Here is a 25,179-nt window from a genome sequence, read left to right as displayed (position 1 = left end):
ATGTGGACATCTGAGGCTTTTTAAGTGGACTCACTGTATTACGTCTGATCACTAAACTGGTGAGTAGCAACATGTGCATATATATGAGTTTATAGTTTTTAGAAACAAGCCAGGAGTATGTAGATTAGTCTATTATATACTTAGTGACTGTAATGTCCAACATATTTGTCTTGGGACAAAAATAGAATGACCTGTTCTACAAACAGTTTCAACTTTTGAAGAAACGCATTGTTCTGTCTGTTGTTCACTTCATCATATTGATGAAGCTTTTTATTGCAAGCATTAAAATGTTTCATTGCTTTGTCCTCTTTGTAATTTTATTACTTACCTAAGTGCTCGAGTACCCTCCACAGATCTCAGTTCTCTTCTTTGCATGTAAATCGATTCCTGTTATAGATTACTTTCAGTAGTTTCACACTTTTTGAAATGCTACTGCTTGTGCGGCGAGTTTCTGAGTATTCTGATCTGTCACCTACTGTAAATCAGGCAGTAATATCACATTAGTAAAATACTGTGTTACAAATAAAACGTCTGCATTCAAAATCTCTAAGTAGGAAAGTAAGTAAAGCAAAGTGTACTATCAAGAAAACAGTGCTAATTTCTGGTAGTGCATAATGCAATGCAGTGATTGCCCTTTCTATGTATTAATATTTAACTCTGGTGGGTGAATATTACTTATGTATTCTGTATTGGACGGTTTCATTTAGAATGAGAAATCTGCATAGTAGTTAATTTATTACAGACAGTGGCAGACTTAATGTTGGGGAGCAGTGGAGTGTTTACGGAACTTTAGAAATCACATCATCAGATGCGCCTCAGCAGACTGATCTTAGCAATGTGATGATGGTGTGTTGGTGAGCCACCCACAGATGTATGTATATGTGTACATTCATTATCCCCCCCACCCCTCTGTAAAGCTTGCCGCGTTTGCCTGCATCTCTACAGCTGCCCAACATAACAGAAAGTTAAAGTGAATGTAGAGGAGAGACAGAGATAATTAGCATTTAGCAAAAGATATGGCTAAATGCTACGCTAACAATCAGGGACCAGATCAGTCAAAAGCAGTAACTTAACAAGTGCACTTACCCCATTTCTACAGTTGTCGAATGAGCGACAGTCATTTTAAAGTTTGAATGAACGCTGTGTCTGTTTATAAGGTGTGGGCTTATTTTTGTGTGTATCTGGCCTCGTATGCTTGATGTGCTATGTTTGATATCAGTCCTGCTGAGGGTGTACAAGTAGCCATTTGTCACTTCATACCTAGTAGTGCTGACAACAGCCATTATATTTATAGGAAGAAGAAGCTGTTTTACATCTGATATGATTTGTATGTTGGCGTTAGTCCATGCAATTAAATTAATTACCTTCAAAACTGTGCAGTGCGATACATGAATATGTTGAAAGAGGCGGCTAGGACACAATTCAGATGTTGTTTGGTGGTGGTCGGACCCAGATATCTGACAGACTGGTATTATCGCCACAGTGTTGAAGTCTTTACTTGCAGCGCCATGCCTCTGACTCCTGTGGTATGATAATGAGATGTGAAGCAGTGTGGAGATGGATGAGAAAGAGCAGCAGAGGGTGAAACTAAGGGAATGAGAGCAGCAGGGGCAGGACACATCGACTACATGTTCATGTGTGTACTTGTGTGCTCAGGTGCCATCAGATTAATTTTCACTTAAAGCCTAACTGCTTTAATAGCTAATTGAAGGTATTTGTAGCATGACATAGTCGTCAGTCTCTTTGGTTTATAGTCTTCACTTTCTCATGTTATCTGATGTCTCCGCTATGCAAAATGTTCCCCTTTTGTCTTTTCTTGGTGTTTAAATTCATCATGTTGGACAGTATTGTCCTGTTGTGCATATGCAGAAGGACTGAGGTAATGTTTGCAAAAGAAAAACATCATTAGAAGATCATTTGTAGAGACTGGTAACATGGGAATATAGAGAGTATAAACTGTAGTCATCGCCTTTTCATGTAATAAACTTTTCCATCATACTATCTGGCAGAATAAGCACTTACAACATAGTATATTTCTAGTACTTACTTCAGCTCAGTTCAGTTTTAATATTATAGGCTTATAAATCACAACAAAAGTAATCAAGTGCTCTTCATATTGTAAGAATTTCAAGTATTCCAAATTTAGCAATCAAATGATTGGGAGGGGCAGCCATCTGTTTTAAGCCAGTGGAAAGACAAGATCATAAAGTGATGACGAACAACAAACAGGGAAACACATGTGACATGCAGCAGTAGTACGGGGGAGTAAAAGTGAGAGGAAAAAGAGGAGCGGTGCTCAGTGCATCATGGTAGAACCTCCATCTGCTTGAGCCTATTGCAGCATAACTAAGAGTTTAGAAAAAAGGAAAAAACAAACAAAGCCTAATCTTAAAAGTACAAAAGGAGGGGGAGGTGGGGTCTGCCTGCCAAACCCAAACTGAGAGCTTGTCCCACACGAGAGGGGCCTGATATCTGGATGCTTTAGCTCTCAGTGTACTTGCTAAAACACTTACTTTAATATTTTTGGATATTTAAGATAGATTTATTTTAGTACTCTAAAAGAACAGCTTTGCATGTTTCACAGTCGTAAACAATCCTTTTCTATCGTATACTGTCCGCTGGTGCAGCCCCTTTTATTATCCTTTCTAAAACAAGTGCCTTTAAGGTTTGGTTCTGTGCACCTGGAATGGTTTTATTAAGGACATAGTGTCTCTGAAAGTAACAGATTCAAGAGTAGAAAAAACACTGTCTGAAATAAAGCATTTAGAGGAGTGTGGAGTCGGGGCCCTTGCACACTGACTGACTGCAGTTTTGAAACTTTGGCCATGTTTCATATGAGCAACCACGACTGAAACAATATCTGTTAGAGAAAGTAAGAAAGAGCATAATAGATCCCCCCTTTTAGAAGTGATAGGATGTGATCGTTCAGGACTTTGTATGTCAGGAGATGGATTTTAAAATCATTCCTGGATTTTACAGAGAGCCTGTGAAGTGAAGCTAATGTAGTTTTTCTCTGGTCCCAGTTAGTGCTCTCACTGCAGCATTTTGGATGCTGCTACCCATTCTCTCCCTTTTCCTCACCCCCTCATCTCTTTTTTTTTTAAATTCCTCATCCATCCATCCTTCCTTCCTTCCTCCTTAACTCCCCCCTTTTATGCTGTGTATTGGCTGCATGACTGCAGAGAGAATGGAGCAAAGCATCCAGTTCAGGGAAGTGCTCTGGCGACAGAGCTCTGCTGAGGAACGCATTTATTAGAAGAGAGAAGGAGGAGAGCTGAGGAAGAAAAGAGTACCGTTAATGGGAGGGAAAGAGGGAAGAGATTATGATTATATTGTTATGGCTTATTCTTTGTACCTGTGGTGTTAGTTTGTGCTTTGGGACCTCTTAAAAGACTTATTGGTGAGGTTGATTGGCCTCGATAATACCAATCACACGGGTGTCACTCAGAAACCGGGGACACTTCGGTGATTGCATATATTTTTAGTTTCACCTAAGCAGCAAAGGCGGGAAGGAGGATGTTTTGAATGAACTGACGCCACGGGGCTCAGCAGAGGACGTCAGCAACAGCGGCACTACCAGCTGAGAGAAGTACACACACACAGGCACCACTGAGACGAGCACAGCACAGCAAATCACAGACCTGCAGCTAACATGCTGGGCCAGCCAGGACAATCAACCTCACACGTCTCCTACAAGAGGCAGCCAGTGTATGGGGCGACTCACAGGTGTGTATCCCAGCCCCTCTCTTAGCACATATATGGGACTGTATTGCTGCATAGCTTGTCGGGAGCTGTGTGTGTGTGTGTGTGTGTGTGCTAAGGCTTTCCAGCAGGCAGGAAATAAAATGCTTTAGATTGCATGTTGTTAAGTGTTTGTACAAAGTCTACATGCAGGCAGGCAGATTTCAGAGGCATGCTGAAAAGTGTCCGCTATCTCTTTTTGCTGCCAACAAGGCATCTGGCTTTTTATGCCTGTATAAACCTACTGATTGCTTTTGGAGGGTGTGTGTACCTGTGCGAACTGGATCAGTCTTTACGGGGGTGAAGAGACAGAGAGGGAAAAGAAAGAGAGGGAGAGAGAGAGAGAGAGAGAGAGAGAGGGAGATGCTCACTGCAGTGCTTCATGATCACAGGTCACTGATTGCTGTGTTGATGTCAGCAGAACTGTGATCCCTTGGGCTTGTATACTTTAATGTAGATCTCTCTATAGGCTAGACTATTGCAGGGGTTTAATGCAGTCCTAAGTTCAGAGTGAGCCAGACTTGTAAAAGAATGTAGTTTACATGGGAGTGCGTGTTTATTCTTAGTGCACTTGCTGTTTGTTAGGACCCTTTACATATGCAGACAAACAGCACACCTGCTGTATGTTACATGTTTCTTACACACCTCAAATCCTATATGTTACACTCTATAAACTACATGCAGTGGGCGCTGTTGCCTTAAATAAAAGACTAAATTGTTACATTAGTATAATTGTTCAAAATGGATCATATATGTAATTGATACAGCAGCATATAGTATGCATGCTGCTGTAGACAGACAGCTTTACATTAACACAGTTCGAAGCCCAGTGTATGAAAAGCCAAAGAGCAGCTTGAAGCCGGCAATTTTGAAGCTGCTCTTTGGTTTATTGGTGTGGTTAATGCCACTTTTAAATGGGATGTGACATGGAAACCATCCATTTATTGATCTGCACAAACTACATCAAGCTTATTGCCATTCTGTCAGGGTCTTTATGTTAGCTGAAGCGATAAGGTTACTTAGCCTGTTTGTCATTCCTACATATGCTTCTGCATCGGCCAGATCCCCCGCAGTGCTCTCTGCCACAGAGGCAGTAAGCACCACACTGCAAAATTTCTTCTAAGATCAGCAAATAGCAGAGCGTGAAGGCTTGGATCATCTTTGAATCAATAGTCTTTTAATTGCAGTATGCTACATTAACAGCACAGCACATGTTGAAATAACATTAATGAGACTGGTGAGTTTTTTCCAGTCCTGTGCGGTTGTCTGGTTTTAATGGATTAGCTAATGCTCACCTTCTAGTGTTGAACATCTGACTCAATGTTTAGTTCACCAAAACAGTCCCCAGTCACACCCAGCACAGCTCATCCTTCCTGCTTCAGTCCTCGGCCACAGAGTGGAATGTAGCCAAAAGCCATAGTGCTTCATTTGTATGCTTATCTGACATAGAGGTCATGTCTTTGATTGAATGGCTGGAGCACTTCAGGCTGAAAAATGAAACACCAAAAATAGGTGCAGTGGATAGAATACCTTTGAATACAGGGGACAGACCCCGCCCCACTGCACATTTCCAGGGACACTTACTATTTCTAAGAATAGACTATAATGGTGATACTTAACAGAAGGTTAAAGCATTTGAAAAGGGAGGGTCTTCTCAGTGTATTAAGATCGTGACCTTTTTAAATCCCCCAAACTGTTATTTAGTTGAGCCGCTGTGAGTGGGATAGAGATTCCAGGGAAGAGACTGTTCTAGTAAAATCTCCATCCTGCTGGCTGGTAAGAGTTTTTCGAGCAGTGCACCAGATGTGGCCTACCTTCCCTGCCTTAATAAACCCACTAAGTCACAGCAAGCTTTCCTCACACACAGGTATCCTGTGAGGGCTAAAAATAGCCTTCATTTACCCTCTGCCAGCCAAGTGGACCCTCACCTAATTAATTTAATCCATCAGTTTAATTTCCATGTTGAACTGTGATAGCATGCATGCTTTGGCAGTCAACAGAGAGAGATGCAATGTGTTATTACATGTTTTTTGTGAAAGAAAATGGGTAACAAAATTTGCTAACAAATAATAATTCTAAACATTTGATCAATGTGTTTGATCAACAATCATGTGGTCTAGTGATGAAGGATTTAATGTCATCACTGTGCTCCTCTGGTCTCAGTAAGGGAATACCAGGAAAAAAAATAGCTATGTGTGCAGCAGACATGAAGCCTGGACAAATTCTAGTTGATGTTGTGTGGTTTCTGGACTGCAGGGGCCTTTGTGTGTGGTGCCTGGGTGTTGTTCATTGCCACAGAGCACTGCAGTCGTGGAGTAGCCGCTTTTTGTCTTAACCCCGTGTATCACTGTAATATAACTCCCCAGTGGGAGTGTGTTCATTGGCTGCCTGTACTCTGGGCTGTGTGTCTTCTCAGATTCTGTAATGAGAACTGCAGGAGAGATTTCTCTAAGCCTCAGGCAATCTGGGCACAGGTAGCTCCCAGCACACAGACACCCTCACACAGAAAGAGCCGACTCAGTCCCGCGAAGGAAAGAATGTGACGGAAGAAAGCATTCGCCATCCTTGATGAGATTTCAGAAATGTCTTCGTTATTTTAGATACACTGTACACATTCAATGGTAAAGATAAGCGTGTGGTTTAGAAAAAAGAAAGTGCTGTGCTTTACAAACTTGGATGCCCTCAGGCCTTGGATTCTTACCAACATAATCACTTTTTGAAAACTGTCACTAAATGTAAATGAAGTGAAGACATTTACAATAAATACATTTCATCGGGATGATTTCATATATCTGTGTGTGTGTGTGTGTGTGTGTGTGTGTGTGTGTGTGTGTGTGTGTGCTGGTTAGGGTTAAGTAGAGGGTATTTAGTGGCTGGATGATATAATAAAGTCTCTGACACAATTGTGTAAAGGATTTAGACATGTTTCACAGCATGAGGGTTAGCTGAATCCGATTGTTAAAGAATCCAGTGGCTGTTTATCTGCTTCTCTGCTTTTGGACAAAAGCACTGGCAAGTGACATGGCTTTCATGAAATGTGGAAAATGGGGATTACCCTGGTTCAGATAAAGTAAGCCTTAAGGCTACAATAAGATACAGCTACATCTGCTTTGTTTCACTACATTGCAAAGAGCATATGGTGAACTGAAGGCACAGGAGAACATATATATATATATATATATATGTGTGTGTGTATATATGTGTGTGTGTATATATATATATATATATATATATATATATATATATATATATATCTCCCTGAACTGATATTGTTACACTATAGTAGTTATATCACTATTAAGTGGTCTCCTCTGTCAGCTATTAGATAGCTATTACCCTATTCAGTGGTAGCTTGAGTCTTTTGGATGTGTCATGTGCAGTTCAGTTAGATCTATCATCATACTACTAGATAGCGCATGTTACAAAGCTCTGTTGGCTACTAAGACATTTTATATGCACCTCTTAAGGCCTATGAGAGCCTCCAATACTGTCCTCTGTTTATCACAGGTTATAATAAAAGAGGAGCACCTTCTGAGCCTGCTAAAAGCTAGAGAGGGTGATATGCAGGGACTGATAACAATTGGAATTTTTTCTTCAATGCACTGATAGCATCTCTACCATTTAGTTTCAAATGAAGGAAGATTTGTTCCCCTTGCATCAAAGTGGTAGTGAGACAAGAAACAGGGTATAAAGGGTTATGGAAGGTGTTTTACGCTCAGGGGGAATAAAGGAGGGCCGGTGTTTTGTGTAATGAGAAGGTTTTCTGCCAGCTCTTCTGAAGTAAAACATTCACCCAGAAGACAGAACAAACTGCTGTGTCAGTTTCAAGTCTGTGCAGTTTAGCCACAGTATCGCCACCTAATTTCCCACATTATTTATCTATCAGTTTAATACGGCGCTCACCAACTCTATTAATTACTGCAGTTTATTCTTATATTGTGTAGCCTGGCATACTGTAAATTGAATAGAAGAAATGTTGTTATTTGTGAAAAAGATTCAGATATAGTGTTTTTTTTATTTGAATATTTGCAAATTATGAACTGGAATTTTTGTATCTGATACATGGTGTCTTGCTCACAGTCTGTTTATCTGTTAGCTTTTTATTGATTCAGTTTTTGATGTTGTGGGATTATGGGGTTTAGAGATCAGAGAGATAATCTGTGCATGAACATATGCAGTTTGTCACTCTGTGTGTGCTCAGGGAAACGTGACAGATATTCTCGCTGTGTGACTCAGACACATTCATTCTGCACATCCATCATTTGGTACTGTTCAAAACTGGGTGCAGACAGGTCGAAGACAGAAAAATGCTCGGAATAAACCTCATAAATGATAACTGCTGCTGCATGGGGCTAGCACTGAGGTAGGCCGTGCCTGCATTTTAAGACACATATTTTTAAGATTTGCATTTTTAGGCCACATATTCTTACTTACTTGGTGATGCTAGTCCAGATAACTCTGATGCACACAGTGGTGACGAGCCACATTTTGGTTTGTGCTTTTGTTCACCAGTTTTCACTTTTTCAGGAACTCTTCATCTGTCTTTTTATAAATCTTTTCATGGCTGTTGTATGCAATTGATTCTCTTATTCTGAAGAAAGAGCAGTCATCTCTCACTGTCACCTGAAGAAGTGAAGACAAGCTGGGTTACTGAAGATTCTGTAAAGGTTTACTGGCAGCATAAGAAAGCATTACACATTAGAGGTGGGAATCATCAGACAACCCATGGTGTGATGTTATCACAATACTTCACTCACAATATGGTATTATTGCAATTCTTTTAACATTTTATGATACGCTGAGTATTGCAATAACATATAATGCGATTTGTCACCTATTTTCGATTGCTCATTATGTCCGCAAATATAAATGTAGTCAGTATCTGTATTATCCAATAAGATAAAGTTGTCTTTGTTTTTTTTTCCTGCAAAATGAGATTGACAAACATACCAACACTGTCACTAAAATCTGCAATTTATGTTGCTTTGAGACAGAGTCAGTCTGCTATCAGTCTGCAATTTAATGGTGTCAAGTTGGCAATTAAGTGCAATCTGTTTCTGATAATCAACTGCGATAAGTCATAAAAATCACATATTTGTTGCTGTCTACTTAATCAGAAAATCACATTTAACAGAAATTTCCATTTAACTGTTACATTTGCATTCAGCAACCATCCTATTCTAAATATAACCAGAATACAAGTAGTTTGCAGCCAGCTGAGTTGAGTCCCCTCGAGTTGTGCTCAGTGACAAAGGCTCATTCACACTGATGGCAATGTGCTGGCAATCTGTCTGCATTTATAAATTAGGCAGTAATTATTTGCTAATCTTTGACAATCTCTCTGAGATGGATTGTAGTCAGTCCAAGTCAGACTGCAACTTTTTGCTGGATGTCCTGGGCAATCATCAGTATTAAAAAAACAAAACAAAAATAAAACAATAAATCAATGCAATCACCGTGCAGCCACTGATTTTTTGTCCTAGTTTTCCTCGTGTGACTGAGCCATTAGCTTGCTCTGAATTAGGAAGCAGCTTTGTCAAGCTAAGTATGTCCAGTGTTGGATGTTTTTTTTGGTCGAGCTGATTTAATGTAAGTAAAGATGATTGTGCATGCGATGAGCGCTCTTGTTCATAGCATTCCCCGAGTATATTCATTTATTTCATGAAATATCGATATTTGGTGTTGCTGAATCGATTGCCATGTAAATTCTATACTAGATATAATGCTGCATCCACCCCACCCCCACCCCCAACCATACAACACATCTGTGTACACATGGGAAGAGTGTTAAGAGGCTGTGCATGATGCACCACTGCAAAATCAGTTTTATGCTTACAGGGAAGATGCTGTGACAGCTCTGACACTTATTATGAATATCAATGACGAATGCAGTGGAGTGCAAGAAAGATGTACAGACGATTTCCACAGAATTCTCTCATCTCCTCTTCTTTCATAATTTTGCTTTGGCACTGATTATAGAAAATGTTTAATCTGACGGGTTATTGGGAATAGTCTTTTTTTGTAAATTCCTTTATATGCATGTCACTGCTCAAAAACATTGCCCCACTATAAACACAGATCGTGTCATGTGATTGCATAGCCTTAGTTTTACAAAGGATGCCACAGCTATGCTTTATCATCTGGTTTGCTTGAAAAATGATAGTTTAAACAACCACCTTACTATGTTGTGCTGGATTCTGGGGTTTAATTTAGCTCACATGTTGCTATGTGCCAGATAAATAAACTGCAGATGAAGACTGTTGCTTATTGACAGACCTTTACTTTTAAAAATCTTTTATAGGTTGTTCCAGCCAGACTTTCCCCCTTAATCTCTCTCCTCAAGGATATGTTGCACAATTTATTTATCACCACTCCTGCCATCAAAGACGAATGTAAGGTACAAAGAGGGAAAATATTTCTTCAGTTACTCTAACTTTTCACAACTTTGTATGTTCTTCTCCAAGTCTCTGTTTCTTAAACTTTATCACATATAGTCAAAGGAGCTTGCAAAGAAAAGCGTCTGGACTTCTTTAAGTTGCTTGAAGACGTTTCACCTCTCATCCGAGAAGCTTCTTCAGTTCTAAGGTCAAATGGTGGAGAGTCCCAGATATAAACCTAGTGGGAGTAACCCCCCACAGAGGGACAAAAGGACCCCCTGATGATCCTCTAATCGCCTGAGCCAAGGTGTGAAACTGGGTGTGGGTCCCAATCAGCCAGAGTTTCGGGTGTGTTCATTGTGAAACCTGGCCCCACCTTATCATGCGAATTCCTGAGGTCAGATGGCCCAGGATGTGAGTGGGCGTTAAGGCGTCTGGGAAGGGATCTCAAAACTGGATTATAGATGGCAGAGAGTTGGTGTCGTAAACCCCCGCCTCTGTTCAAAGATGGTCGCTCACAGTGGACATAGATGGCTTCTTTCACTCCTCTTTCAAACCATCTGTCCTCTCTGTCCAAAATGTGAACATTGGCATCCTCGAAAGATTGTCCTTTATCCTTAAGATGCAGATGGACTGCTGAGTCTTGTACTGTGGAGGTGGCTCTTCTGTGTTGTGCCATGCGCTTGTGAAGTGGCTGTTTGGTCTCTCCAATGTAGAGGTCTGAGCATTCCTCGCTGCACTGTACAGCATACACCACATTGTTAAGTCTGTGTTTTGGCGTTTTGTCTTTCGGGTGAACCAGTTTTTGTCTGAGCGTGTTGCTGGATCTGAAATACACTGGGATGTCATGCTTGGAGAAAACTCTCCTGAGTTTTTCTGATACACCGGCTACATAGGGGATGACAATGTTGTTGCGTCTGTCCTTCTTATCCTCCCTCGCTGGTGTCTGGTCTTCTTTTCTGTGCCTCTTTGCTGACTTTAAGAACGCCCATTTAGGATAGCCGCACGTTTTGAGTGCTTCCTTTACATGTGTGTGTTCCTTCTTTTTTCCTTCAGGCTTAGAGGGAACATGTTCTGCCCGGTGGTGTAGGGTCCTGATTACTCCAAGTTTGTGTTCCAAAGGGTGATGGGAGTCAAAGAGGAGGTACTGGTCCGTGTGTGTGGGCTTCCGGTAAACTTCGATGTTGAGTTTGCCGTTCTCTTCAATGTGCACAGCGCAGTCCAGGAAAGGCAAACAGTTGTCCTTTGTGTCTTCCCTGGTGAACTTGATGTTTTTATCCACAGCGTTAATGTGCGCAGTGAAGGATTCCACTTCTTGTGTCTTGATTTTGACCCAGGTGTCGTCCACATATCTGTACCAGTGGCTGGGTACTCTTCCTTTGAAAGAGCCAAGAGCCTTCCTTTCCACTTCCTCCATGTAAAGGTTGGCTACAATAGGTGACACGGGGGAGCCCATGGCACAGCCATGTTTTTGTCTGTAAAAGCCTTCGTTGTATTTGAAATATGTAGTGGTGAGGCAGAGGTCTAACAGTGTGCAGATCTGATCGGGTGTGAAGTTGGTCCTGTCCTCCAAGGAGCTGTCTTCTTGTAGTCGTTTTCTGACAGTCTCCACGGCCTCCGTGGTGGGTATGCAAGTGAAGAGAGAGACTACATCAAAGGACACCATGGTTTCATCTGGATCCAGGGTAAGTTTCTGGACCTTGTCGGTGAAGTCGACAAACACAGACACAGACTTAACAATGTGGTGTATGCTGTACAGTGCAGCGAGGAATGCCCAGACCTCTACATTGGAGAGACCAAACAGCCACTTCACAAGCGCATGGCACAACACAGAAGAGCCACCTCCACAGGACAAGACTCAGCAGTCCATCTGCATCTTAAGGATAAAGGACACTCTTTTGAGGATGCCGGAGTTACTAATTCAGTTGTGTTGTGTGTTTTTACAGGAATTAGATGGGGGGGAAAGGGTGTTACAGGATATCGCTGACCTGTGAAGTATTTTATCTTCTGTCTATTTGTTCTGCTTCCAGAATGACGCATTGCTGCTTTTATGTACTGCCTTGTTTTAGTTCATAAGTTACCCAGATGGGAGGCTATGGGTAGGGACAATAGAAGGAAGAGAGCAGAAGGAATGGGGGAGCTAACATCTTTTTATCTCTTCTGATTCATTGTTATATTTCACAGGCTCATGCTCTTTAATATATTTTATTCTGCTGACAGTGCCATGATCACTTTGCTAGTTAAGCCTCCTACACATGGGTGAGAAGGGGGAGATTCAAGGGTGAGTCAGACAAATTCAAATGAGTCATAACGTAAGAAGGCGTAATAAAAGTTTAATGAGTTTAACCATTATCGCACTATGAAAGTGTCAAAATTGGTGACTTTTGGTAAAATTGATCTGACTGTTGGATCTTGGTGGTATGTTTAGCTTTGGAATCAGCACAGCTAACGGCCCTGTGTTTATCTTCTGCCCAAAGATTTTCAGCTTTAGCTTTCCTGCACACTTCACATCCCCTTCTGTCCTACATTGCACAGCTAAGCGTTTAGCTGTGTTTGGCTTTGTGATGCGGGTTGGGCTCTGTATTTAGCTGCTGAGCCTGAGGCTCAGTATGTAAAACAGAAGCATATGCTCTAGTTCAGTGTTCCTTAGCCACAGGGGAAATCAGGTTATCAAAGAAAGAAATCGATCTTCTTTGTCATTTTATATTTCACGCTTAAGATTTGTTTTAATTATTTTGACTGTTTTTGCTTGATTTTGTTTTATATGCAAGTGAGCTCCCAGTTTGGATTTAGGACACAGACTCACTCTACTTTTAAGATTATGCTTAAAACTTTACTTTTTCGTAAAGCTTATAGTCTTGTTGAATTAGACTTAGGCTTTCGGTGGGGGGGATTACACACTGAGCATTTCTTTTTCGCTCCCTGTGAAAAACTACTATATTTAATCATTAGCAATTATTAAACTTGGGCTCTCTATTATAGTTTACCTCTTGTCCTGTCTCTCTTTGCTCTCACTCTCAACTGGTCATGGCAGCTGGCTGCCCCTCCCTGAGCCTGGTTATGCCAGCAGTTTCTTCCTGTTAAAAACACGTTTTTCCTTTCCAATGTTGCCAAGTGGGGATTATGGGATAATTTTGGTTTCTTTTTAATATTGTTGTGCATTGAGGCTACTGCTCTTGTACATAAAAATGTAATTGAACTGAACTGAAGCACTCCACTTCAGAATGACCTAGAATACAGTACCTTCCTGTCTGTCTCAGTAAGGAAGGAGTTAAGTCTGTGTTGGCACATAAGCCTTTTTTAGGCATGGGGTACATAATATTGCTGCCTTCATCTCTTACAACAAGGGCATCCTGTCATGCAGAAATAGTTCACTTTGATGTTAATGTTCTCATGGCTTCATTCAGAGTTTCACACAACTCTGACATTTAAATCCATCATACAGATCAAACAAATGATCAGACTGTATGATTGTAAAGTGAAGAACACAGTGTCCTTTGTGGTTAGCTCCTGATCAGGTCTGTTTCAATGTGGCAAATAATTTATTATAATCAGTAATTAAGTTGCAACTTCACACACTTCGCTGTGATGCTCTTTTGCTCTGGAAATGTGGAAAAAAAAGAAGTCTTTGTATTTTGTACAGATTTACTTTACAATAATTATTATTATTATTATTAAAAGAGAAGAGGGAACATTCATCATTTCATTAACTCTTGCCCCATCATAGGGCAAGTTTGATACTTCCTCAAATTTGGCACGAGATTAGTTGGAAAGTATGAGACCGTGTGAGCAAGCGAGGTGGAAAGTGGCAGACTCATGCCATTTAAAAAAATGTAAATGTTACTAGATTCAATCAGAAAGGTTCATATGCCCTCAGATTAATAGAAAGGAGTACATGTCTAAAAGGGGCAACATTCATCCTGCTGTGTTAGTTGACATTAGTTAGCATGCTCCAGTTCATGGAGCATGAAACAGCATTTGCATTTAAGAGACACCGTGTCCAGGATCTCCTTGATCAGGACTGGCTAGCTCATCAAGGAGCCCTAATTCCTGATTTGGAATCATTTGCTTGGAACCTGAAATCAGTCTGCTTAGCTGAGTAGCGTGCATCTCTGCCGGATGCTTTCTGTGCATCATTGAAGCAAAATATTCTGTTCTGTGATAAAAAAAACCAAACATGTTGATAGACATTAAAAAGCTTTGGGATATTTGAGACCTTGACTTTTTATCGTTTAAAATATGCAAGGTGATAGAAATAGATGGAAATACATGAAAAACCCAGGCTTGGAACCTGGGCCCTTGAAATAGCCATCTGGCTCAACCTCATGAGCTATAACAGTGCCATCATTTTCTGGTATATGCTACTTCAGAAAGAAGAAATAAATAAAATATAAATAAAATAAGAAATAAAGTTCTGTATGATAGCATCAGAAAACTCGTGTTTGTTTATTTTTCTTACAAACTGATCTTTTTTTTAGCTTATTTCTATGTCATATTTCCCCCAGGTTTTCCTTGTATAGTGGCTGGATGCCTCAATTGTGCTGCCTAACGCACACTTTGTGAACCACTGGCCTAAAGGGAAGAGGAAACGAAGCTAAAACAGCCTGTTTCAGATAGTGGATGAACTCAGGATTAGTCAAGTAGAGCCCAACAATAAGAATATGGAGCTGGAAATGAGCACGATATGTTCTCCTTTATGTATGCACTTCACACTTTACAAGGATGTTGTGAAGTAGACTTCATCCCGTTAAGGTTACAAGAACGCCATTTAACATTACTTTCTATTACTCGAAGAAATGTGACAATTCTTATTAGCAAAGATTGAAGACGTCAAATAAATGTGATTTGTCATTGGTCTTGGCCATCAATATTCGTCCAATAATGTGTGGATAAATCTGTGGTATTAAATATTGACCCAAAAAGCTGCAGGGACCTGCCATTGATTTTTTTTTCTGAGTAATGCTCACTTCAGAAGACTTCCCAACTTTTTCTTCGTCACAGCATATCTCTATTATTGATCCCTGGAATAAGCTTTTAAAAGCCATTTTATTGTCATGTTTTGGGGCATTATACTAACACAGTGTCTTTGATGAATTACTACTTATCACCCTTTATAAATATTTATCAGCCAGCTAAAACTAAAGCCTTATCTGCCCTGCCAGTTGCTGGCATATTTGGAATTTATAACAATCTTCAACAAATAAATAACAGGAGTTAATGTTTTTTTTAATAGTAAATATAAGAGATCAGAATCTCAACAGCCACATCTACTTTTGTCAATTTTTAAAATCAGGTTTCCATGCATTTGTTATTATTGGTCCAACTCAAGTCTCTCTTACATTCACTGTAAAACAATTAGCTGTTGCCAGACTTGTTTTGCAACAGCATGACCAAAGGACAATTGTGACTCCAATGAAATGTGCTGCGTCAGAACTGCACATGCTTTGAATGTTAATAAGACAACACTTCTTTCATTTACTGCCAACCCTTTTGTTTGACTGATGTTCAGACACTGGCAAGTCTGTGCACCTGTTTTTGAGCCACATTGGGCCCGTTTGAGCCTGTCTTTGTCCAGTGCTACTTGAATAGTGTTTTTTTTTCTTTTCTGGATGACTGTGCTCCATTAAGTAAAGCTTGGACCAAGATTTTCCTATTTCATTTATTCCATCTTAGAGACACAGCTGTCCTTCAGCTGCAATCATTGTGTCATGCTACCAGTTCAGCTTGGTGTTGCTGCTGTTGAAAACAATGTAGTTGATGATGAATGAGTGCAGTGATGGGGAAAATCCAGTTATTCAGTGTGAAGCTCGTATCCCTCATTTCCATACTGAACTGCAGTTGAATCTCCCGATAGCTTTTTGGGAGAGACTGCCCAGATAATTCTTCCACAAATGTCAGGGAAATGATGCTGAGCGAGGCTGCTGCAGTCCTCTTCTATGAAACTGATAACGCTCAGTCAACATTCAGAAATCCTGCTGCTGAATGCTTATCTCCTTAATGGCTCCCTGTGCACAAACCACTATTATTAAGGCTTAATTATTTTTGCCTCCTATGCTATGGGGTGTTTTCTGGAGGTCCACGATATCTCCCTTATGATGTAATGTCCCGTCGCACTCTGTAACACGCTCTCGTTGCATGGGTGGGGTATTACACGCATAGACATGAGTATTATTACAGACTTCGTTAACAGCTTGTGGCACCTCATTTGGCTTGTCATGTGTGCATATCTCCAGCACATCTTTGATTTGCTTTTATCTCATTCTTTTGAAGCCTATCATCTGCACACTAACATGATACTGTACATTCATTACCGCTAATTGCACTGGTCTGGAAATTAAATCAGCAGCCCAGCTCAATTAAATGATTGCTGTTATCTTGTGATTCATTTCACAACATTGATTTGTAGTTTTTATTTCTCTCAGAGGTCAAATGCAGCAGATGATTTATGTAAGCACACTGGTTCAAGAGACAGATTTCTGTGCAGCTGCTGTTGCTGTCAGTGCATCTTCTTGACTCAGTGGACGCCTTAACAACCACAAGACTTCCAGTGTTTCAGAGTTGTGTAAGACAGAAAAATTAGGCTGATACTATGTTTGTCCTACGGTACTCAAAGTCAACTATACAAGGCCCACGTAGTTCTCCACTGCACTCCACCTTCGCTATAAGGATGAGAATCACTGGTGAGTTTCTGTGGGCATCTATCTAATGTAGCTTACCAACAAAATCATGGAGGCACTCCCTTGTGGTGCTATTTGGTATTGCAACGGAAACATAAACTTTTATTACAAAGTTGTTTTGTAATTGCCAGCAGTTACTGTAAAATATAAAAAATATTACATTATACATATTTTGTTGACTGGACACAGAATGAGATGTTAGGATGGTTGCCAAGTAGACTACAAAAGTTACTACAAGTATAACAGGCCCTTTATACTTTCTGTTCTCGCCCTTGCAAGCGGCACCACACATCAAAAATAATATCTCATCAATTTTGTCTAAGCAGCATCACCTATTGTTCAGGGAATACTGCTCTGAGTGCTCACACCTTCAGTGTTGGTCATCACTATATCTGTGCATCACCATCAAACCTTCATACCCAAAGTACTTTTTATTTTTTATCAACAAGTTGTGGCAGCTGCACTAGTCTTCATTGTGTACTTTTTCCTGTGGCTGTTGCCCCCATCGGTTCTGCAGGAACTGAAGCCGTGGTACCCACCATACTAAAAACAAATAAATAAATAAATACCATCACATTTTCAGTATATTGTATAGATACAGTATAGTATGTAAAAGTATCTAAAAGTATGGGATTAGGAAGTCTATCTGTCAACTGGGCAAAAAACCCCACCCCAAACCAAACATGTTCACAAGTCACCCAATTCTAACTTATAGTTTGGCACATTTTTTTAATGCCACTTGGTATTTGAATATTTATAGAATAATATACATCTGCCACTCAAATTTGCCAGATAACTCTTGGATTTGTTGTTCTGTTGATTCCAAATGGATCTGGGAAAAAATATGACTTTTCAAAATGTATCAAACCAGTCTGTCTTACAATTCATTTATAATTAATGAGTTAGTTCCATCATGTATACACTTTCTCATTGCTTCACTGAAAAGCAAACTGAAGTCTTTTTTTGTCACGGTTCTGGGTCTTTCTGACCCAGCTTTTTGAGTTCTTGTGTTTTTTTTATATTATGGTTTATGTTTTGAGTCCTTTGTTGTACTGTGTTTGTTGTTTCTTTAGGTTTCAGTTATGGTTATCATAGGTTTATTTCTTAGGTTTTGTAATATGGCTTCCCTGTGTTCCATGTTGCGTCTACTATGGCTTTCTGTACCATGTTTCAGGTTCCTATGTTCTGTCTCTCCAGTTGCTGTTAAGTTTACATGTCTAGAGTTCAGTCAGTGTGTTTCCTGTTTTACTTTGAAGGTCAGTGTCTCATGTCAGTGTTTCTAGTTTTGCTTCCCTTGTCTCGTCCAGCCTGATTACTCCCAGCTGTGCTCTCCTTCTGTGTCTCATTCCCTCGTTATCCCTCAGTATATTTAAGCCCTGTGTTTCTCTTTGTCAGTGTTGTAGTCTCCCTCATGGCTGTGTTTCCCTGTGTGTCAGTTTATACATGTCCCAGTTTAGTTTTGTTATATTTTTTGTGCCATTCTGCAATAAAGCAGCTTTTTGAGTTTAATTCCTGCGTGGTGAGTTTTGCGTTTGGGTCCTTCTCCTGCCTGCACACAGCCGAAACATGACATTTTTACTAACTTCAACAATCCTTGGTTGTCTGTTGGATTTAATATATTCCATAGGCCTACAGTATGTTGGTACCACTTGGGTTACTGGATTACTTTTTAATTCCCTCTTAGCATAGATCAATACTGCTGTTAAACCAGCATCAAAAGGAGACACTCTGAGGTTTAACCCCAGTTTAAACACTCTAGTTTTTCTTGTGTTTTTTGTCATCATAGTTATTTTAACAGTCCCAGCTTAAAGCAGTTCACTGACTGCACAACAGATGTTTTCCAAAACTGATGTTGTTGCCGTGGTGGCTGTGAGCATGTTTAGCTGACTTCACGGCGTACAGTTTATTATATGAACTTTAAATGTGTAAACAACGGTTCTGAAAAAGTGTAAATAAAACAATAATGCAATCATGTGTAAATCTCATAAACCTAGATTTTATTCACAATAGAACAGGAAACATCTCATATGTTCGAACTGAGAAATTTTATTATAAGCAACCACACATGTAAAGAAGGCTGTAAAAGCTGAAGGAACATTTTTCAACTAACACTGTTTCCTCTGCACTAAAGAGAAGGAACCATCAGGTTTGGTATCAGCGCTCAGTTTAAAAGCCTGCATCTCTGATGGTAAAGGGGTTCACTGGTGCCTCTGAGATTGGCAGCATGCACATCTGGAAAGCCACCATCAATGCTAAAAGGTATATACAGGCTTTAGAAGACATGGTGCAGTTTAAACATTTGGGTTTCTTTTAGCTTGTGTTTTGAATTAAATATGGGTTGATGAGACTTGTATATTGCTGGTTTCTGTTTTTATTTACATTTTCCTTTCCAGTTCTTGAACTTGGAAATGGAAGAAACCATTAGTATGAAAGAACAGGAATAACCTGGCCAATCAAAGCTTGTGATCTGTGAGAAAATTGCTGTCAAGTTATTTTGGTGTCTCTACTTGCAGTGTTGTTACTTAGGGCATATCAGTAATGTATGAACCTGACAATGATTTACTAAAATAAATGAATAATGCATTTAAGAAATGATTAGGCGGCAACATCATGAAACTGGCAAAAACTCTGCCATGTCCAAAACAAAACAAAAAGACTGAATTGATGTCAAAGATAAATTATTCTCAGTTTAATAGCAGCCATAGGTATAGGGCTGCTGCATATATTTCCCTGAAAGAGATTTATGGAAGCAGAAAGCTCAATTCCAGGAAATAGGGAAAGAGAAACAGAGAGAGGAGCGAAGAGAAAATGGAAAGGGAGGAAAATCTGATAAGTAACTGAGGCATTCCCCTGATGGGAGGGAGATAGCTCTCTACCATCCACTCAGTAAGTGTGGGCTGAAACTCAGATAGCACGCTTAAGCAGGACAAAGTGGAGATGGAGAGCTCCCCCTTCAGCCTATATCCTGCTGGCTCCACTTTACTCTGCTCTTTGTGGATGTCAGCCTCTATGAAAGACCCTCTGCATCTTCCACCTGACACAGTGCCGAGAGGATAACCTGCCACCACGGCGAGTCCAGCGGCGTCATGATGATGCATGATCTCAAAACAGGTCAGACTGTTGCCATTATGTGTATTACATAGCAGTATATAGTGGTAGAGAGATATGTTCTCATAGTGGGAACAGTTTGCTTTTTCCCACTGGAGTTTGTTGTTCCTGAAAAAGTTCTATAAAGATTGTACAAGGAGTTTTCATTGTATTCTCGTAGTGTGATTAATTTCTTACAGAAAAACCAGAGTAGTTAGAAACCTCAAGGTGTTTCTGTTGGTGTGAGAGAGTATTAGGTGCTCCGTCCACAGCGCCTTGCCCTTGGTACCCTTCTGTCTGGACCTAACCCATGTATTGGACAGGGATTAGGCTGAGCGTCTTGTTTTGCTGCAAAATATTGCATAGCGTGCCAGGGCTGAATCCAGTTGTTGCAGCAAAGAGAGACAGAGCATGCTCATAGGAACTGAGTTGCAGTGCTGCTGTTTCTGCACAAATTTCTCAGGGAAGGTTTTTGGTTCTCATGAAAAAAAACCAGACTGTCATTTGGTGTTCAGAGTTTGGCAACTGTATATCAAACTCATTTCAGTTCATATAAAAAGCTCCATTTGATGGTGTAAGGGTGTTTGCATTTGGGCAAACTAAACCAGTATTTTTACTTACAGCCCCCTTTTTTGTGGCTCAGCTTAAACTGACACAATGAGACATGCCTTCTTGAAGTTCACTGCAAGGAGAAACATCAATCATTCTTTGCTTTATCTGGTAAAACTCTTGACCCGATGGTTTTGAATGCTGAAATATGCAAGCCTTGAACTCCTGTCAGGATAATATATACTGCATAGTTATCAGATGATGCGTCCCTCACTGCTGTATTGCAACATTTGACTTCATAGGAGACAGAAACAACTGCAGGATGACTGAAAACACTGTCATCTTTTTAAAGTTTTGTTTTGCTCTTTGTGTTGACTTACAAAACTCTTTTAAACAAATCGTGCAACTAAATGAAACCTTCGGTGCTTCCCCACTACATAATTTAGATGGCTGTTCGGTAGCTCACATACAGGACGTTTATTCCTGCCTAAGCATCGTCACAAGCTTTCAAGGAAGCAAATTTTCTCCAAACAAATGGGCCCAGTGTGCTGCATTGTTGGTACATTAGCTGGGGATGCTTCAAATTCCGTGACAAATAGTTCAGAAGTAATGCGGCTAAAACAAAAGCCTCAAAGAATGCAGATTCCTAATTAACAGGGGAGCCTGGTGCAGTGCTGCTGCCTGTATGTGCCCAGTTCAGCTCAGCAAATTATGAGTGGTCAAATCTCTGCGTGTGCGAATGCATGGGTGTGCAAGTTTTTGTTTATCTATGGATATTTAAATGCTGAATTCAATGCAGGATACACGTGATCGTAAACATGCATTTTATATACCGTTTATACTTGAAGTCATGTTTTTACATCTGCAGAATTGGATTTTTTTTCCTGTGAACTTTGCTGAAATGTCGACTCATAAATCTTTCCAGCCTGCTCTGTTTGTTTCCTCCTCCCTTTGCTGCATGGTGATGCAGTGAAGAACCACTTTCTGTTTCTATCATTCTGCGTCTGTATGGTGCTGAAACTTAGCAGCTTTCCTTCAGAGCATTCACCCCCCTCCCCACCTCCCACTGCACTATAATCATTTATTTTCTACTGGCACACTTTAAGTGAACATAGTGTAAACATTTTTTTATCTCAGCAATGTGTTTATCCGTGCCTGTGTGAGTGCTTATGAAAGTGTTTAGCTTCTGCATAGCAGTATTTACCCTGTGAGCGCACAGTATTTTTCAGCTTCAGTGCTGTTAACGATGACAGTGACGATTAAAGGAAACAAAAGAGAGACAGTGAGAGAAGAATTTAATAAATCACTAGTAAAGAGTATCAACGTAAAAGGATTATTTGTTTGTTTAACCCATCATTGCTCCCAGCCTTTTTGTCTTTTGCTTGAATGAAACCATTTCTTTAAGTTGCCAGAGTCGAGACTTCAAACCTGAAATTGCATCTATGATAGCAATATATCAAATGCAATGCAAATTGCTCACCGACATTTTTTTTGTAATATTCCAACATAAAATTGTTAAAAAAAATAAGGAAAAAGTTCAACGGAAAAGAGCGATAATGATAATGAGCAGTGGCAACCTGTCCTGGATAGGCAACAAGTGAGGTACTTTAGATAAATCCAGTGAATGAGTGAAACTAAAAATACCCCAATTATTAGTTTATAAGGATGGGCAATCAGACTTTAAAGCTTGTAAGAATGAAATCATCCATTGAGTAAACCTGCTGGAAACAGGTTTCAGGGCCTGCAGCGTGGCATTATATTTGTTTAGGCTTAGTTTGACACAGTTTGTTGAGTTTGTATTCACGGAGGATTTGAAAAATATTTTTATTTTGGTGTAAAAAGTGATTATTACCATCATTGTTTAGTCACGTGTAATTATACAACAGACAACAAATAGAAACTTGTCGTGTCATGCTTTTCAGCCCTCTCGTCACCAGTAGCTGCTGTTTGCTATTCTTTCATGTGACAGTAACATGTGTTTATGCTCTAGTTAAAGCAATGAATGGCCCATCTAATTGAAATCAATAAAGCTTGGTGGGCTGGCTTACGGAGAATGCTGAGCCCTACACTCTGTGTAAAGCTATATGAGCCTTGGCTGGCTGCAGGGCTACTGAAGATTCTTTTTTTTGCTGTTGACTGAATCATCACTGTAAGCTTATGAACTTTATGTGATATTTTTACCCTCATCCAACAGACAGCTAGGAGTATAGAAACACAGGTGTGCAGGGAGTTGATCCAGAAGGAATATGATTAATGACTTGATACTCCTTTTCTTATTTCTCTTGGTGTTGTCTCTCCCTCTGTCCTGCAGCCACAACCTGAAGGCTACATCATTTCGGCATCCTGTGACTGGACAGATTTCCCCTGAAAACATAGATTACACACTACAAGACAGGTGAGCTGGCCTACCTTTTTTTAAGTGAATGATGTATATGACGCTCGCTTAAATATATAAGTTAGTTTACGAACCTGAGATGGGAGTCTTTAGTGTTACTCTCCTTGAAACATGCCACAGCAGGGGAGTGCGAGTGTCTATTCTCCACTAACAAGAAGATTAAAATTGGTTGATTTCCAGTTTGTTGTTTATTAGCAACATAACCAGCAGTCCTTGTCAGAACACAAAAGGATGGGCACTGTTGTATTTGAATAAACTGAATGCATTCATCACCATTACCATGGTATTTATAACACCATAATGGAATCTATGGCAATGACACAACACTCACATCTCGCTTTGATCATATTCATATCACGTCAGGAGCCATGAATCTGACTCATCAATCTGTTATGCTAACGCTGGCTGTATTATAACAGCGAGTTATTCCGGCCCACCTGGGCTGTTTCTCTCAATGCCGTTGACACCATAAAAGCAAGCTCCTGACTGTGTGCTCACTGAATTGTTGAGAACTGTTGATTGAAAGGAGGGATTTACTAGGCGGCAACATTACTATATTGTCATGGCACGATAGTCGGATTTATTTCCTTTTATGTCATTGTGTAAATCAAGCAAGGCATTAAAGCTACACAATTCAAGGCAGCAGGTGTCTGGTTGTATTTAAGCTGTCTGGTGTAAGATGATCGTGCATACCAAATATTCCACTATAACAGCACCATGGCGGGGCACAAGCATCTGTTAAAGCAATATAAAACTGATTAAAGTGATTCATATGCATCCTCCACTGTCATTCACTTCTTAAAACTCTCCATCATCCCTTGTTCAGTCCTGCTGAGACACGGATTTGTATACCATCAAAGGGGCTTTAACGCTATGGATGCCTCACTTGCATATTTTCAACAGTAACAAAATGCCACTTCTGATCTCTTTAAGCTCATAAAAGTAAGAATAACACCTGTTTTATGTCTGCTCTACAACAACATTACAAAGATGCCACGCAAGGGAAAACACAAGTTAAGAAAAGTCAGTCATAGCATATACACTAAGTGTACGGTAATTATTTTTATTACTATAAAAGACACTGACACAATTCATACATATGCCAGTCACTGTCTGTGTGAAGTGTTGAACTGAGCTGAGGGAAACATTGCACTCAAAGCAAAATGGATGCAGCACCACAGCTAAAATCAGTAAAAGGTAGAAAATAATAGTAAAGATAGTCTCGTACAAAAGTAATTTCAATTATATTTTACTTGCAAGGAGCCAGACTGTCATTCTACCTGTCATTTTTCAGAGGAATGTTTTTTGTTTTGTTGGTTAGTCACTTAACACTGACCTGTGAATGACTAACTCAAAGGATGAATCAGTGTTATGACAACTTTAAACGGTGTCTTTCTCAGGCTGTTGCACTTTTTTTTCTGTGTGTTTGTTGAATTTATGAAAAATGTCCAACAGTTTGAAGGCATAACGTTGTTTTTTTGCACCAACAAGGTGCTTAAAGATAAATTAGCCAAAAACTTGTCATATTTCTGCACAGTGTGGAGTGTGTCCTTACAAAAATCTGAGAAAACTGGACGAATAGAGGACAGAAGAAAAAGTGACAGCCCTACAAAACTATCTACAGCAGATGGGCAGTTCCCGAAGCCATTAGAAGTCCTTAAGGAACAGAACAAAAAAACTGAGCAAAGATCAGATATATATGGCTCTTCCGCTGATCCATCTACTGTTCACTGAAGCACCATCGGTAATGGTCTCAGTGGAAGGGTAGCTGTCAAGAAGCCATTCTTAAGGAAGGGAAATAGGGAGAAAAGGCTGATGTATGCCAAATTACACAAGAACTGTTCTGAAAATCAGTAGCAACAGGTCTGATGAAAAGATGACTCCACCAGTCCTTCAAATCGTTATCAGTATGTATGGATGAGGTCTGAAAAGAGGCATGAGCGGAGGCTCTGTCATAGTTTGGGGTTGCATTTGGTGTTGGGAATTATCAGATTTTGACTCAACATGCAGTGCTGTCTGGAAAGCATCTGATTGGCAAAAGATTTGTTTCTCAGCATGACAATGATTTTAAACACACTGCCGGTGTGTATGCAGATAGGCAAACACACAATGGAACACTATCAGTCACAGACTGGCCTCCCCAGAGTGTGGACCTTAACGTTATTGAAGAAGTGTGGATCATGTTGAATGAGGCACTCAACATCCAAAGAAGAGCAAAGTTTGCCTGAGCCAGTTTAGGCAGTGTACCAAATATTTACTTTCAAGTTTCCTTAGAATTATACAGACTCTGTCTTTTATACTATGTTTCCAAATAGGCAACATATGAGCAGTGCATCAATTTAGAAGTAATAAA

General features: G+C 40.0%; 1 protein-coding gene across 1 annotated transcript in view; it reads left to right on the top strand.

The window, feature by feature from the left end:
- plekha7b (pleckstrin homology domain containing A7b) overlaps positions 1-25,179 on the top strand; it is a 73,301-nt gene that overhangs the window by 13,856 nt on the left and 34,266 nt on the right. The window contains exon 4 of the mRNA XM_085354419.1: positions 22,743-22,826. Coding sequence (XP_085210545.1) covers positions 22,743-22,826 — 84 coding nt within the window. The remainder of the gene's footprint in view (positions 1-22,742; positions 22,827-25,179) is intronic.

The sequence above is a fragment of the Diplotaxodon limnothrissa genome, linkage group LG1 (assembly GCF_057381915.1).
Source record: "Diplotaxodon limnothrissa isolate DT_005_m linkage group LG1, D_limnothrissa_male_GT1.1, whole genome shotgun sequence".
Taxonomy (NCBI): Eukaryota; Metazoa; Chordata; class Actinopteri; order Cichliformes; family Cichlidae; genus Diplotaxodon; species Diplotaxodon limnothrissa.
This window is presented reverse-complemented; position numbering and strand designations above follow the sequence as displayed.